Source organism: Stegostoma tigrinum, chromosome 3 (assembly GCF_030684315.1).
Source record: "Stegostoma tigrinum isolate sSteTig4 chromosome 3, sSteTig4.hap1, whole genome shotgun sequence".
NCBI lineage: Eukaryota > Metazoa > Chordata > Chondrichthyes > Orectolobiformes > Stegostomatidae > Stegostoma > Stegostoma tigrinum.
The window spans coordinates 71,253,396-71,268,797 of NC_081356.1; the positions used below are offsets into that span (position 1 = coordinate 71,253,396).

The 15,402-nt window shown below is 39.8% G+C and overlaps 1 protein-coding gene across 5 annotated transcripts in view; it reads right to left on the reverse strand.

Annotated features, from left to right (window-relative positions):
• LOC125450908 (casein kinase I) overlaps nucleotides 1–15,402 on the reverse strand; it is a 197,717-nt gene that overhangs the window by 80,193 nt on the left and 102,122 nt on the right. For all 5 annotated transcript variants that reach the window (XM_059644672.1, XM_059644669.1, XM_059644671.1 and 2 more), the window contains exon 5: nucleotides 5,913–6,061. In XM_059644672.1, coding sequence (XP_059500655.1) covers nucleotides 5,913–6,061 — 149 coding nt within the window. The remainder of the gene's footprint in view (nucleotides 1–5,912; nucleotides 6,062–15,402) is intronic.

A 15,402-nucleotide genomic window follows, 5' to 3' on the forward strand; every position in this document is an offset into this window, starting at 1 on the left:
ACAAGCTCAAGAATATTTACGTTAAGCAGGAGCTTTGCTGGAAGTCAATATAGCATGTGAAGGCACCTAGGTGTTTCCTCCAGTTTCTAAAATAAGTACTATGTATATTGCTCAGTGAGCTGAAGCCGTGCTATTTTACTATTCCACTGACCGTGCATTTGTGTCACTCACACAGATGTGTATCAAAATATCTAATTCTCTAAAGAACTACAGATTTGAATACTATAATGAGTTTAAGAGCTCGAAAACAATTGCTGTTCAACTGAGATAACAAGGTGTAGAGCTGGATGAACACAGCAGGCCAAGCAGCATCAGAGGAACAGGAAGGCTGACGTTTCAAGTCTAGACCCTTGTTCAGAAATCAGATTTCTGACCAAGGGTCTAGTCCCGAAATGTCAGCGTTCCTGTTCCTCTGATGCTGCTTGGCCTGCTGTGTTCATCCAGCTCTACGCCTTGTTATCTCAGATGCTTCAGCATCCGCTGTTCCGACTATCACTGTTGAACTGAGCAGTGGTGCTTAGCAGCCAGGTACATCAGTCAGAAGAAATCTCCAGAGAGCAAAAGGGGTACAGTAACTCGACAGCTAGGGTGTAGGCACGTAGAAATGGGGTAGGAGTTGGGGGACACAAGGAAGAAGCGTTTAACCGAGAACTAAAGTCATGCCGTTCATACTTCAGCACTGCCTATCTTTGCTTAGACTTTCCTTCCTTGTTTGATTTACTTTCAGGGAATTTAATGAGATAAAAAAAACTGTGGGTAAGAAAATTAAGCAAAACATAATTGAAATATATAGCTGAAATCATTATGTAAGTGGACAAAGAAAACAAAAATAAGGAAGATAACAGTAAAAGAGTGGAGTACCCAATAGCATTATTGCAAGAAACACAGAATAGAAAAATGAGACAAAGATAAACATTCCTCCAAGGGAAATGGGGAAAAATTAAAGGAAAGAGATTAAATTTAGAAAGAAAATTTATGATTTAAAAATATTCTAAGGAATACTCAGTGCCTGCCAAGGGTAAAACTGATTTTGAGAAAGGAAGAAATGTCAAAGATATTCAACATTTTACTTCATTTTACATACACATTGTGGTAAAAAATATGAGAAACAATTATGATCAACGTAAATATAAATAAAACTGGCTGCAAGACAAAAAAACAGAAATACAAAATGCATCAGTCACTGGGTGCTAATCGTAAGTAGAAAGTCAGAAAGGAAACAGTAGACATGAGCCTATATTTTTCAGTCTCTGAATCACTGGAGATCAGACATAGGGCTGAAACATGCATCAGGACCCCATGGAAGTTCAAACAGGAGATGGGAATAGCTCAGGTGAATCAGGGTGCAAAGGAAACCAAAATTAGATTATTTCAGATATCATGAAAAGTGTGAGTGACTGAAGGAGATTATCATAAAAAGGAGAAATGAGAGTAGGGAAACATTTTGAAACAGAGCGAGAATTCTAAAAGTCAAAACTTTGCTTGACCTGAAACCAATATTGGTGAGCAGGCAAAGACAGGGACAGACAACACTCCCTCTATTTTTTTTCTCCATTGCATGGAGCTCCAAGATCCGTGTGCGGCAGCAACTCAATGAAGCCGGAAGTAAATGCGTGGAATGGGACTTGGTATAAGTTTAGACACAGACATGTGAATTTTCTAACACCGCCAGTTTCCTAATGGTTACATGTGGGAGATGAGGAGGAGTGTATTAGAATGGCTGTGTATGGAAGTAACAAAGGCATGAGACAGGGTTTTAGCACATGAGCTGAGATGGACCAATGCAAATTGTTACATCGTACAGGAGAACAGCCAAATTCAACAACTTGTTCAAGGAGAGGAATTTGGAATTAGAACATCACTTTAAGATTTGTTATACGCAAATTCCTGAAATCCACACAAGATAAAATTATTGAATCTTGAAAAATTTAGGGAACTACTGTTGGCCGGATATTTGTAAAAGCAATTTCGGAAAGGGTCATTTACACAGACGCAGATAGTCTCTAAGGATTTTAATAATTGATTTAGTAAGTTTTTCTACAAAAAAAATCAGGAATATAATATTAGAGGAAATGAAGCAATGTGAATGTAAACTGACTGATTTATGCTTTGCTTCTCATCAATGGTTTTCCTTAGATTGGAGGAGAGTTTGCAAGGATGTACCCAAGGGTGTCCCACTGGATTTACTTTTGTTCTAGATTTATCTCCATGGAATCATTCCACACTGTAGGCATTCTATAATACTCTCTCTATGACATCAAAATTTGTTATAAATTGAAAAGGAGTTAGTGTTCAGTAAGGAGAAGTGCAAAGTATCTCTAGAGGATTTAACACAGTTTCACATCAAATTGCATCCAAGTGAATCATTTGTGAAGAAAACAGAAAATTTGTCAACACACAATGAGTAAATATTGAAAGACATTGAATGACAGATGTACCCAGGCACTCTAAGACAAAATTATTCAAAATTTGATGGTAAATTAATGTGGAATAAATGTCATCAGTGCCATTTGGAATTTATAAACAAAGGCACAATATGTAATAACCAAAGACGTAATCTTGCATTTGCACAAGGGAGCAGTTAGGCCACAGAGAGTAAAGCCAAGGAGAACCTGTAGAATAGATTCTCACCACAGCAACATTCTGGTCAAAGTATAATTATGAGGAGAGTTTGGAAATGCTGTGATTAATTTTACTGAAGCAGAAAAGGGGGATCTTTTCCAAATTTCTTCTTCTACATTTATGGCTTTACATTGCCCTATTTATGACATTTCCTATGACTAGTAAGGCTATAATGACAGGTTATCAATTTAAAATAATCAATGAGTTTGTGAGGAGAAATTATATTTCTTTACATAGAGTTGTTTAGCTCAGGTTGCTTTGCCATTAAAAGTATTTGAGGCAGAGGCCACAGTATGTTCCAAGGGACAAGCAGAATAATATTTGTAGTAAAGGAAGCTTCAGTGAAGCAGGGAATTTAGATTAATTTTGGAATCCTCGAGTAAACAAAATGAACCAAATAGCTTTTTCCGTGTGCTAAATATGTTATGTTTTACAGTAAAGCACGAGCTTTACCCTTTCAGTACTATGTAATCATCAATTGCCAATTAACCTGGTTTTCTTTTTCACTCTTTCTACATGTTGGTATCTCAATTTTAGAAAGAAACATTTATTGATTTAAAGTGCTTTTCTTTAATTTTCAAGCATACAAGCAATCAAGGACATTCCTATGCCTCTTTTTGGTTCTTCCACCAAAACTTGATACCTTAAGCCCCATTACTAATTTTGTTGAGCATTTTCTGATGACAGATTTGTACCCAGAAACAATTCTAGTTGATCAATTTGATGCTATTCCACAACACATTAACTTGAAGTATGTAGAATTTGGTACAAAATCACTTTTACAAGTGAACAACTCTAAATATTCACATAGTTCAGGGAAAGTTTCAACATTCCATCTGAATTTTGTTTCAATTATCTCCAGTGCATAATTTATTTTAGAGACTCTAACGGTCTTTTGTTGTAGGATGGCTGCTTTAAAGCTCAATCTTGGTTTTCATTCTGAAGGTTGCCAACATTCAATGAATATTCTAGGGTAATACCAAATCCCAGCTTCACATTAGATTTTTTTCCCAGGAGGATATTATAATCAGGTGATAGGCCTCTACATTGTGAATTTCTCATTTGATATGGAAAACCAACTTTGAAGTCATGAAGATTGCAACTTTACTTAGAAAATGACTGCAGGAAATGTTACTGATGCAAGATAGCAACAGGCTGCAACATCATAGAGAATTACCAGAAATAACACTTCTGAGTTAGTCTGCACTTAAAGACATCACAAAATGCCTAACGTAATCTCTCCATTTAAGAAAGGAGAAAGACAGAACTCAGGAACTACAGGCCAAATCCATTAATGAGGTTACGGCAGATCCTTTAAAACTTATAAATGGGATCAGGCATAAACAACATGGCTTTGTGAAAGGTGTTCATGTCAACTAATTTATTAGTGGTTTTGGTTGGAATAAGGTGGATACATGACCTGTAGACATGGTGCACTTGGATTTCCAAAAGACATTTGGTAAGGAACTGTACCAAAGGATGTGGGGAAAAGGCAGGAACAGGCTATTGAGTTGATGAGCAGCCATGATCATAATGAATGGCAGAGCAGGCTTGGACAGCTAAATGAATAAATTGATTTTTTTTTGAGTTGGCAAACTGTAACGAAAGAAATCAGATACAGGGTTGTAACCTCAAGTATTTAAAATATTAGAATGAATGAAGGGACCAAAAGTATGGTAGCTAAATTTGCTGATGGCACCAAGATAGATAGGAAAGTAATTTGTAAAGGGGAGATAGATAGTCTGCAAAAATATACAGGGCAAAAATTTGGTAAATGGATCATAATATAAGAAAATATGAACCTGGACAGAATCAAAATTATGACTATTTAAATAGAGACATATTGCAAAATTTGGTAGTGCAGTGTGATTTCAGTGTCCTGGTACATGAATTAAAAAAGATTAGGATGCAGATACTGCAAGTGGTTCAGAAAGCAAGCAGACTATGAGCATTTATTGCAAAGGGAGTGGAAAATGAAAGTAGGAAAGTTTTCCACAGCTTTACAGGGCTTTGGTTAGCCTACATGAGTACGACATTTAGCCTTGTTTGAAAAAAAAGATGCGGAGGCAAGAGTGTTGGACTTTTTTTCCCTTTATTCATTCATGGGGTGAGGGTGTCACTGTCTAGGAAGCATTTATTGCCCAGACAGTAGTTAAGAGTCACCCACATTGCTGTGGGTCTGGAGTCACATGTAGGCCAGACTAGGTAAGGATGGCAGTTTTCTTCACTAAGGGGCATTAGTGAACCAGATGGGTTTTTCCAACAATTGACAATGGACTCACGGTCATCATTAGATTCTTAATTCCAGATACTTATTGAATTCAAATTCCACCATTTGCCATGGCAGTATTAAATCCCAGGTCCCCAGAACATCTTCTGGATCTCTGGATTAACAATCCAACAATAATGCCATTAGGCCATTGCCCCCCCACCCCCCAAGGGCTGCGGTGGACAAAGTCAGAAATCACACTACACCAGGTTATAGTCAAACAGGTTTATTTGAAAACACAAGCTTTCGGAGTCTTACTCCTTCTGCAGAAGTTAGCGAGAGGGCTAGTATCAGACACAGAATTTTACAAGTAAAAGAGCAAAAGGGTCACACCACTGATGAGGACATACTAAACAAACCTAACATGTTGTTAAACCTTTAATCAGTTAGAAGGGTTTAATTGATTAATATCTCTGAATCCCGGAATTGCATTAGTAGCAGCTCAGCTAACTTTTAGAGATGAAGTGCTTATCAAATGAGAAAATATTGGACAGGTTGGACCTATACTCATCTAAATTCAGAAGGATGAGGGATAATCATCTCAAAACAAAATAAAATCTTGAGGGATTGATAGGTTGGAGGCTAAAAGGATGTCTCTCCTTGTTGGAGAGAGATTAAAATTTGGAGACACAATTTAAGAATTACAGATTTCACTTTTAAACCAGAGATAAGAGATTTTATTTTTCGCTGAGGATCATGAGTCTGTCAAATTCTCTTTCCCCAAAGGTAGTTCATCTCAGGAGGAACCAGTGAATTTATTCAAGATAGAGTTAGGTAGATTTTTGGGAGGCAATGAAATTGAGGGTTATGGGTGGTAAACATAAACAGTTGAGTTCAGGCCACAGCGAGATAAATCACAATATTTTTGAATGTTAAAGCAGGTTCAAAAGACTACAGCAAATGGCTACTCGTACTCTAAGCCCTACATTTCCAAGTTCTAAAAACAAATTAGAAGCAAATTTGTAATTAAATATGAAAACTCAAATTCTACTTATTGAAAGTTGAGAATTGCAATACTTACTAGCTGTATAGCTATCATAAGCACTGTCTTAAGGGTAAAGGTTCTGTCACAAAGGTCAAATAAATCTTCCAAGCTAGGTCCCAGTAATTCAAGCACCATAGCATTGTATTTGCCACATGGACCAAAGTAATAAACCTGAGGAATTCCATCTGTTAAAAAAAGATAAAAAATAGTATTATATCTACATTTTCTTACAAAATTCCATTCATGCTGTAATTTGAAACTTGGATTATAAATCAAAATTTCTAAAATTCTAAGTTTCCGTTTTAATATACCATGAATAATTTTATGACCTCTTATACGTCGACACTCAATTCTTGACACGAGCATAGCAGCTTCCTTGCTATAAGAGGACAGGTTAAATAAGAGTTTTCAAATATTTGCCAAAGAAAGAATTGAATTATTAGTATAAATTACAGGATAATTGAGTGTCACAGAGGGTTTGTTTTTGACCTTTGGACACAGGCTGCAAACTAAATTAAAGTAATAAAATTAAAACTTCTCTATCAGCCCAAAGTCTTATATGTGAAGTGGTGGAACAACTCAATCCCTTTCATTGGGTAGAAGGCCATCAAGTTTGTAATTCAATACAATCCAAAGTAACTAGCCACAGTCGAAGTAACAAGCATATCAATTACAAAAATGCACGTTGAGCAAAGATTCCTTTCTTTGCAAGACTAGACTCAGAGGGGCCTTCACTTTCTATATAATTCATAGCATACTTCAAAGTGAAGTACTCAGCAGCAACATACAATAAGGTGCGTAAGAACATCATCACAGTGGCTGATTTTGCACGAATACTTCAGTCTTATCACGCCTCTAAAATGAGCTTGATGAATTTCTTTATGGGGAGAAGAAAGCAAACAATGCCGGTCTTACAATTATGATGACAATCTACAGCGTGTGGGTGGTGAGGTTGGTAAGGTTCTAACAGAGTGCATGACAACAATCGGGCATGGGAATTCAAGTGACTCCAAGTCTTACGTACTGACCATGATTAACCAGCTTGCAAAAACATGGAATTAAAAAACAATTACAGAAACTGCAAATAAAGACCTTGCAGAGTACGGACATAAACAGCAAAATGCATAATAGGTAAATTTACAACAAATTATTTTCAAAGCATGTATAATATATGCATTTTTATTATTGTGAACAAAGGTCACTGGACCTCAGTTGTTAGTTCAGTTTTCACTCCACAGATGCTGCCAGTTACTGAATTTCTCTAACAATTTTTGTTTATGTTTCACATTTCCAGCATTTGCAGCTCTTTTGTTTTAGTTTATCATTTTTATTACAAATGGGATGTACAAATAAAATCTAAGTGCCTTTTTTACTTCTCAACCCTATTTTTCTTTCTATTTTTATTTTGAAAAGTGATTAACATTGATTTCACAATTCTCACTTACTACATACGTTGCACTATTTATTTCACATTTCATTAATCTTTTTGGCTCAAGAGCCAGCCCGGTTTACACAAGCCTTTGATGCTCTGTCAAGGGTGCTATGTCATTCTTCTCACACTTCCAGGAACAAACTGCGCAAATTTAAACTGCCAGGGGAATTTTAACTAATAGGATATGTTAACATGTTACATGAATTTTCGATCCAATATTTTGTGTTGGAGCTGACTATCAGTATGTTCGCATAAGTCATTAAACGAGCATAACAAATCAGTGTCACAGTACAGAATTGATCATTCAACTATGAATGATGCTCCAGCAGTAATTTTAATATGCATTTTGGACAGCTGTATATTGAACATGCCATCCATTGGCAATATCAGAGCGATGGCAATTTGTTCACAATTTCCGGCTATACAGTAAATTATCTAATACATCGGTGTTGCCAATTTCCTTTGATCTCTGGGTCAAAGGAAGAGAGGCTTTTAAAACAATATGCACATGCTTAAACATCGGTAAAGTACCAGCAAACAACGAAAGAGGAACTTCTGCTCTGGTATGGGAGAAATTATGCTTCTATATTAAGTGATGAATCTAAAGTGAGTTGGCCTGTGCAGGTTTTATATGCAAGAATACACAAACAAAAACTGTACTGATTAAATTGAAGTGTCTCTCATCAATCAATGCGCAGCAGCTTTACTGAAAAATGGACAATTTTCAAATGTAGTCTTGCTAACTGGCAGCATGATGGTTCAGCGGTTAGCACTGCTGCCTTACAGCACCAGGAACCCAGATTCAACTCCAGCCTCAGACAACTGCCTGCGTGGAGTTTGCATATTCTCCATGTTTGCGTGGGATTCGTCTGCTTTTGTCCCACAGTCCAAAGATGTGCAAGTAAGGTGGATTGGCCATGGGAAAATGCAGGGTCACAGGAATAAAGTAGAGGGGTGGATCCGGGTGCGATGCTTTTCAGAGGGTCAGTGTAGACTCAATGGGCTGAATGACGTGTTTCCACACCGTAGGGATTCTATGAACTGTGGTCACTCATCCAAACTTCACAATTGAAGGCATACATGCAAATAGCCCAAAAACATGTGCGTGCGTGCGTGTGTGTATACGATAGAGAGATACACAGACAGAGAGAAAAACATGTGTAAAATTGTCATCCGATGTTAAGCCAGTTGGGATAATGAGAAAGTAAAAGTTTCACCATGATATCCCCAGGCTCTACTGTCACATTAGCAGAAAGTAGGCAGTGTGATTCTAATAACATAACAGCAGACCACTTAAGGCAGCAGCTGGCACCAGTGAACCAGCTTATGTGTCTGCAGCCTAAAATCAAGTTCTGCATCCATAACTGCATGGAGCCATACTCAAAGACAATGGAGTCAAGACAGTGGGAAATGAGGGGGAAGCAGGAGCAATATTATAGCAATGAGCAGTACTTATTTTGTACTTGGAGAGGGGGAGAAAGAAAATTGCATAGCATTCCTTACACTAGGGTAAAATCATTAGCAATTCCATCACAAATAATTTAAATTGGTTAGACTATCCCTTTAGTGATGTTTTTATGACATCCTATATTTTAGGTCCCATTGATTTGTTAACTTACATTCCTTGCCATCAAATTATGGTTGCCTCAACATTTGGAACCATATTCAGAATACTGGCCCAAGCACAGCTAAATGTCTGCTTTGTAAAGGCACCTACCAGTATTTTAAATCAAACCTGTGGCTGAGTGCCTTTTAGGCATCATAAAATGTTTACTTTAAAAGTAAAATGCAATTCACATGGGGACATTGCTCAACTACTTTAAATGATGGCACAAAGCCCAGTGCAAGCATTTCAACTGTTGCTGGTACAGTTCAGATTTATTGATTCCTGCTCCTGCACTACATGTAAATCATTATTTAGTTGTTGCTTCTCACAGTTGCAGCATTGGTTTTTAAACAGAGGGAAAACATTAACACTTAAAAATCTGAAATCTTAGCAACAAATATTTTAAATACAAAGGATCTTTTGAGGAAAGGTCTAAAACTGAAACATTAGCCAGCATTGCTCTCACCTGACATTGATGAGCCATGTATGTTCAGCATTTTTTCTGCAACACTTTTCACTAAATAAACCTATCATTTTTGAGCTAAGTATATTTACTGACCTGGTGTTATGCACTCCATCTTTGAGCTGTTCTAGCTGAAGCTCTGAATGCTTTTAAAATAGTATAAAGTAGGTCTGCAAATACAGGGTTCAGTCATCAGAATGACCATGAACAATGGATTCTTGAGAAACTTGCTCAAATTCCACAAGTATTGTGGGTTCCCAGAAGTTCCTAACCCTGCAATTGCGCTAAAGACATTTGGTGGCTGCACGTTTCTCCAGTGTCAGTAAGAATTGGGGATCTAAGAATGAGGGCAGGAATCCCAGAATCTTTCATCCACTCGTTAGAAATCTTCAAAGAATTTTGCACTGCACCTCAGGGATCTACTACTTAGTAGCTGCTAGTGATATCTAAAGTTCTGGTGTCTGCTAAGTTCTCTCTATTCTCTTTCACTTTGAATGTCGCTAGGTCAAGCTGCTCTCAATCCAGTTCAGACAATTCCTTTCTCGCCAATTGTTGTTCCCATCATCTGACTGTTCCTGAAATCTTCCAGATGGTTGCGTATCTCCACAGCAACGGCCTTTAACAAATGTTCTTCACACCTTCTTCACAAAGCAGATCAGGGCAGTACTGGTCCAGTCCAAAAGAATTTTCGTGTGGCACAGGTATTTTGGTATCTGGGACATCTGCTATTCAGATCCCAAATCCTCTTCTCATCTGATTCACCTGATCCTTTTCCACAATCAATCTTCATCAGATCAGTCTTGATCTTACTGGATGGTGCACAGGCTCTTGGGGCATAATGGCATCCTCCTACCGCTATCACTCATGTTCTTAGGAATACAATGAGATATAAAGTAAAACTGTGTCATAACATTGTAAAAGGGGCACAAGAGCAAGTATATCAGCCTACAGGCTTGATCAAGTCTCAGACAATGGGAAGACTAATTCAAGAAGCTGTTTGCAAAAAGGAAAATTGGTTTTATAAACAAGAGCAGAGTACAAAAGCAAGTAAGTTATTTTAAAGCAATGGTTAAGCCTCAGAGAGAGTAGTGTCATAATTCTGGGCCGAACAATGGGCTGAACGTTTACATTTTTTTCTTAGATCAAGTCATGACGCATTTGTTGGAGGGATTCTCACAAGGCCAAACTGGCCTTCGTGCTGTTTCTTACCAAACTCACCATATTAATTGCTGTTCCAATCCTGTTGGCAGTATCACATCTGATTTCCTTCCCACCTTAGTGTGTGTGATTCCCAAAAATGACTTCCACTCAGCAGGTAACTACTCAAAGTACAGCAACACCATCTTTGGAAGCTGCAGGAAGGCTGACATTTGAAAGGTGGCCTGCTCATTGTTGGGGATGGTGAGGGGAGGTGGCTGAGAAATGGGGGGGGTCCTGGTGGGCAGAATGGTCCAGAGGACAGGATTTCTCTTCCTGGAGGAGTGGCAGAGGTGGTTACATCACCAGATCATTTGGAAATCATCATCATGGTAACTGCAGTCTCCAGGGAGTGGAAAACCAGGCAGCAGTGCAGGAAGTCACTCTGCTCTCTGCCACCTCATGTTCACTTAATGTCACAACCATCACATCTACCTTCCACCAAAAGTTCATGCTCTGACAACCCCACTAATGTGTGCAAAACCTTCCCTCTGGTTAACCACTATTCTCCAATATCATTACCATTACATTCTCTTCACGTTGTCCGTTCACTTCCTTGGAAGACTTCAACACATTTACCTCAACTGCAGGAGCATTTAATAGCCACCAAAATAGGGTGGGAGGAAAGAAAGAAATAAATCAATGTCACCACCCTCTACAAGGTTGTATACTTTTGCTCACAGAAGGCTGGAAGCACTTTGTGGGACACTCATGTTTCACCAACCAAGTGAGTACCACTTGTCATTCCTGTGCAACTCTTACATTAACCAGTGTGTAACAAACTCCCCTACTAACCAGCACAAGCCTCAGTATATCTGGGCCATCCAAGACAGACACATCACATGGGTCACCTCCAGGGCCGAAAGATTACACGACCAAGTTCACCGCCTCTACTTCCTCCATGGAACTGTGAGTTTTCCAAGAGAGAGAAGAGGAAAGTGTACTGAAACGAGATCAGTGGCTGGGGTGACAGTGTTATGGAAATAATTAAGAAATGTACTATGAAAGTTTGTTTTTCACTATTGATGAGGCTGTTTTGAACTTTGTGTAGGGACCAGACATTGTTGAACCCTCCAGTTTCACTTCATATGCACAAAAAAGGTACAAAGGATGGAGGTGTGCACGGAGTGTTTATTATCATGTTGAAACAGGGATAGCAAATCATGTAAACAGCATTGTGTCATTCTAACACTTCTGGCACCCTCCAATTCATATTCCCTATTGTTCTGGTGGCTGTGTTCACAGGAGTATAGCTCTCAGCCAGTTCCCCCACAGTCATTGTGTCAGGAAGGTATAACACACAGAGATGGTCAATGCTGTAGGGAGACAGGGACTAGGCAAGCTGCAAGCCTGTGCCACAAACACTGCACGTGTCTCTGGCCATTGCTCTTTCCCTGTGAAAGCCCAATGACTGATGCTCACAGAAGCTCCCTCCCTCACAAGTACGTTTACTTACGCTGTCCATTCCAAATGTGGCAACAGCCATTTTCTTCCCCCATGCTCACTTTCCATTTGCTTCACAGTGGACCGCAGCAGAGAATGGTCCTCTGCCAATAGTCTACAGCCTCAGTCTGAACAATATCAGATTCCCCACCTTTCCTTGGTGTCTATTCCATTATTCCTTCACAATTCTCCAAGTCTCCTCTCAAGTCAGCTATATGATTCTACACCTTCCTACCTAATATCTGTTCCTCCCATGAAGACAAAGAACCGACTGTGACCCACTCCCTCAGGTGCAGTGGCACAGACCCACTGCGCAAAGTTGCTCCAGAGAGACCTTTGACCATGCCCAAAGTCCTGGACTGTTACTCAAGTCTACCCATGACTAACAATTGCAGACCCCCTGACTAACGAGTGTGTCCATGCATTTCAAAGAATACTACTCCCTTCAGGTATCTAGATGCGGCTGCAGTGTATTAAGCACGAACGATGCTGCCACATGGTACAGATATGACATGCTACTTCGGCTGTATGACAACATGTATGTGCCATGTGCCAAGGGTGTCTTCTGTACCTATGATTCAATCAATCAAAAGTCTACCGAGTGGCATCGCCAGCTGCCTGGTTGTCGCACTGTGCCAACTGGCATTGCAAAGCAAGGCAAGGAACATATGCTGTGGGCATGCTGGTAGATGCCAGGTGAACACACACCACGGCTGCCAGCAGACCTGGCAGGTTGACTAGTCTGAGCAGTGGGTTGGATGCCTGAATCGGTTTGGTTACTGTAACCAATGCAGCCCTGCAAGGCAAGTCTGTGTTTGCAGGGTGTACCCACAATGTGTTCACATTCAATTCCTTTCCGTTGCTACTGAATGACACTGAAGCTCTATGCACAGATTCTGCAATGAAACTCAAATATTGACTGATACAACTCCTGCATGCAGTGCATAAGGGACAAGATCTGTCTTCTCTTGATAACTACAAACCCTTGTGCTTGTAATCTTGAAGAGTTTAGCATTTCAGTTACTGGGATCAAAGCAACATTCTGAACTTGAAAACAGATTTTGACTAGATGAATTTTGGAACCACTTTATTGGTAACGTAGCCAATCAAAACCCAGGAGACTATTACATTTATCCATGACATAAATTACATAAATTTATACACCAGAAAGGATCGGCCAAAGACTGAGTTTATGCTTCATCAACTTCATAACATAAGTAAACTTATACTTGGGCAAAAGAATTAAATCACAACTCATGAGGAGTTGAGAATTTATCCATAGCTATCTCTGTTCCACAGCCTGGTGAACAGGTCGACCTCGTGGATGAGTCACATGTCAGTCATTACATTACTGTACAACTGTTTTCACCATCTGGGAGCTCCAACAGAATGGCAGCACAACATGCTTCAATTTACACAGCCAGCTTTCTTTCTTTCTTTCCCGAAAGCATTGTCCAATGCCAGGATACAGTTCCGCAGGTGCCAGCAACCCTGCATTACCTCATCTACATGGTCCACTAATCATGTTTAAGTTGGACAGCAAAAACCTATAATCATCAAGAGAACTGAAGAATACTCATGATGAGGAGTCATGTTTACATCCGATGGTAGTATCTCAACTCAAATAATCCAAGAACAAAGCAGAGACTGAACTTGGGACACTGTCATTTGAAACTTCTACAGGAAGAAACAAATTCAAAAATGGACATGCGATATGTATCAGTTAAATAAATATAGATATGTGAGAGTGAGAGAGACTGTACCTGTGCACGCATGTGTATGTGTGTGTGTCTGTGCATGTGTGCGTGTGCGTGTGCGAGAGAGAGAGAGAGAATGCGTGTGACAAAGGGTATGCATGACAGAGACAAACAGAGAAAGAGGGTATGCATGAGACTGAGACACGCAGACAGACAGGCACAGAAAGAGGGGGGGGGATGAGTGTGTGTGTGAGAGAGAAAGAGAGAGAGAGAGAGGGAGAAGTGTGTATGTGTGAGAGAAAGAGGGTTTGTGAGAGAGAGAGGGAGGGTATGCGTGAGAGAGAGTGCATGGGAGCAGAAGTGTGTGTGAGGGAGAGAGGGTATGAGAGAGACAGTGAGAGAGAGAGAGGGCGGGGGGGGGAAAGAGAGAGAGAGAGAGAGAGAGAGAGCGAGCAAGAGAGTGAGAGTGGTGGGGGGAAGAGAGACAGAGCGCGAGAGAGAGAGAGAGAGTGCGAGAGAGAGAGAGAGAGAGAGAGAGAGAGAGAGAGAGAGAGAGACCGTGAAATTGACAGAGAGAGAGAGAGAGAGAGAGAGAAAGAGAGAGAGAGAGAGAGACAGAGTGTACAAGTGCGAGTGCAAGAGCGCATGTGTCCACAGGCCAAAAGCAGTAATACTTGGAAATTAACATTCTGGACCTCCATTTTAAAGTATGTAAATTGAGGCAGACTAGTATTCACAATTTTTTTTACTGATTGTTTTCTGTCTCTCCAGAAGCAAACAGAGTCAAGCATGGAGAATACGCAAGACTTTGAAAAATTCCTTCAGCTAATATGCAATGTACAAAATACAACCAGTACAGGCGCCAGTGGATCAGTTTCTGCTCATCGGTCCTTTATGCGTGCATGTCAAACTCCTGTACACTCTTTTAGCAACACAGCCCATGTAACCAGCTTAATCACATGCGCTGACTTAGAAGGTAAGTCGATATACATACAAATACACACTTGTCAGCTGAAATGTGGAGGGCAGCGTTTTTTTCTTAATTACTCATGGGTCATAGGCATTACTGACTGGTCCTGCATTTATTGCCCATCCTTAGTTGCCCTAAAGAAGGTGGTGGTGAGCTGCTTTCTTGAATTGCTGCAGTCCACGGGCTGTAGGTTGACCCACAACAACCTTAAGGAGGGAATTCCAGTGACAATAGTAATGGCGACATATTTCCAAGTCAGGATGGGGAGTGGCTTGGAGGGCAACTTGCAGGTATGCTATCCTGATCCTTCTAGGTGGAAGAGGTTGTGTGTTTGGAAACTGCTGTCTAGCGATCTTTGGTGAATTTTTGTAGTGCATCATGTTGATAGTACACACTGCTGCTACTGAGCATCGGTGCTGAGGTTAGACCTAGATATTCATTTTAGCGCTGAAAAATGGAAACAAATACCAGGAGAACTTAGATGTGTGATCGACCATATTTTCAACCAACATTATTGCTATTCCAAAGCTGAAGGCAGGCTTTTGGAGGAGTTCTAGACGATCTTTATGAAAAACATTCCAAGGTTGCAGAATTACAATGATATGGGTGGACTTAAAAAGCAAAAACAGAAGTTGCTGGAAACGCTTAGTAAGTCTGGCAGCATCTATGAAGAGAAAATCAGAGATAACATTTTGGTTCTGAGACTGAGTTCTGAGGA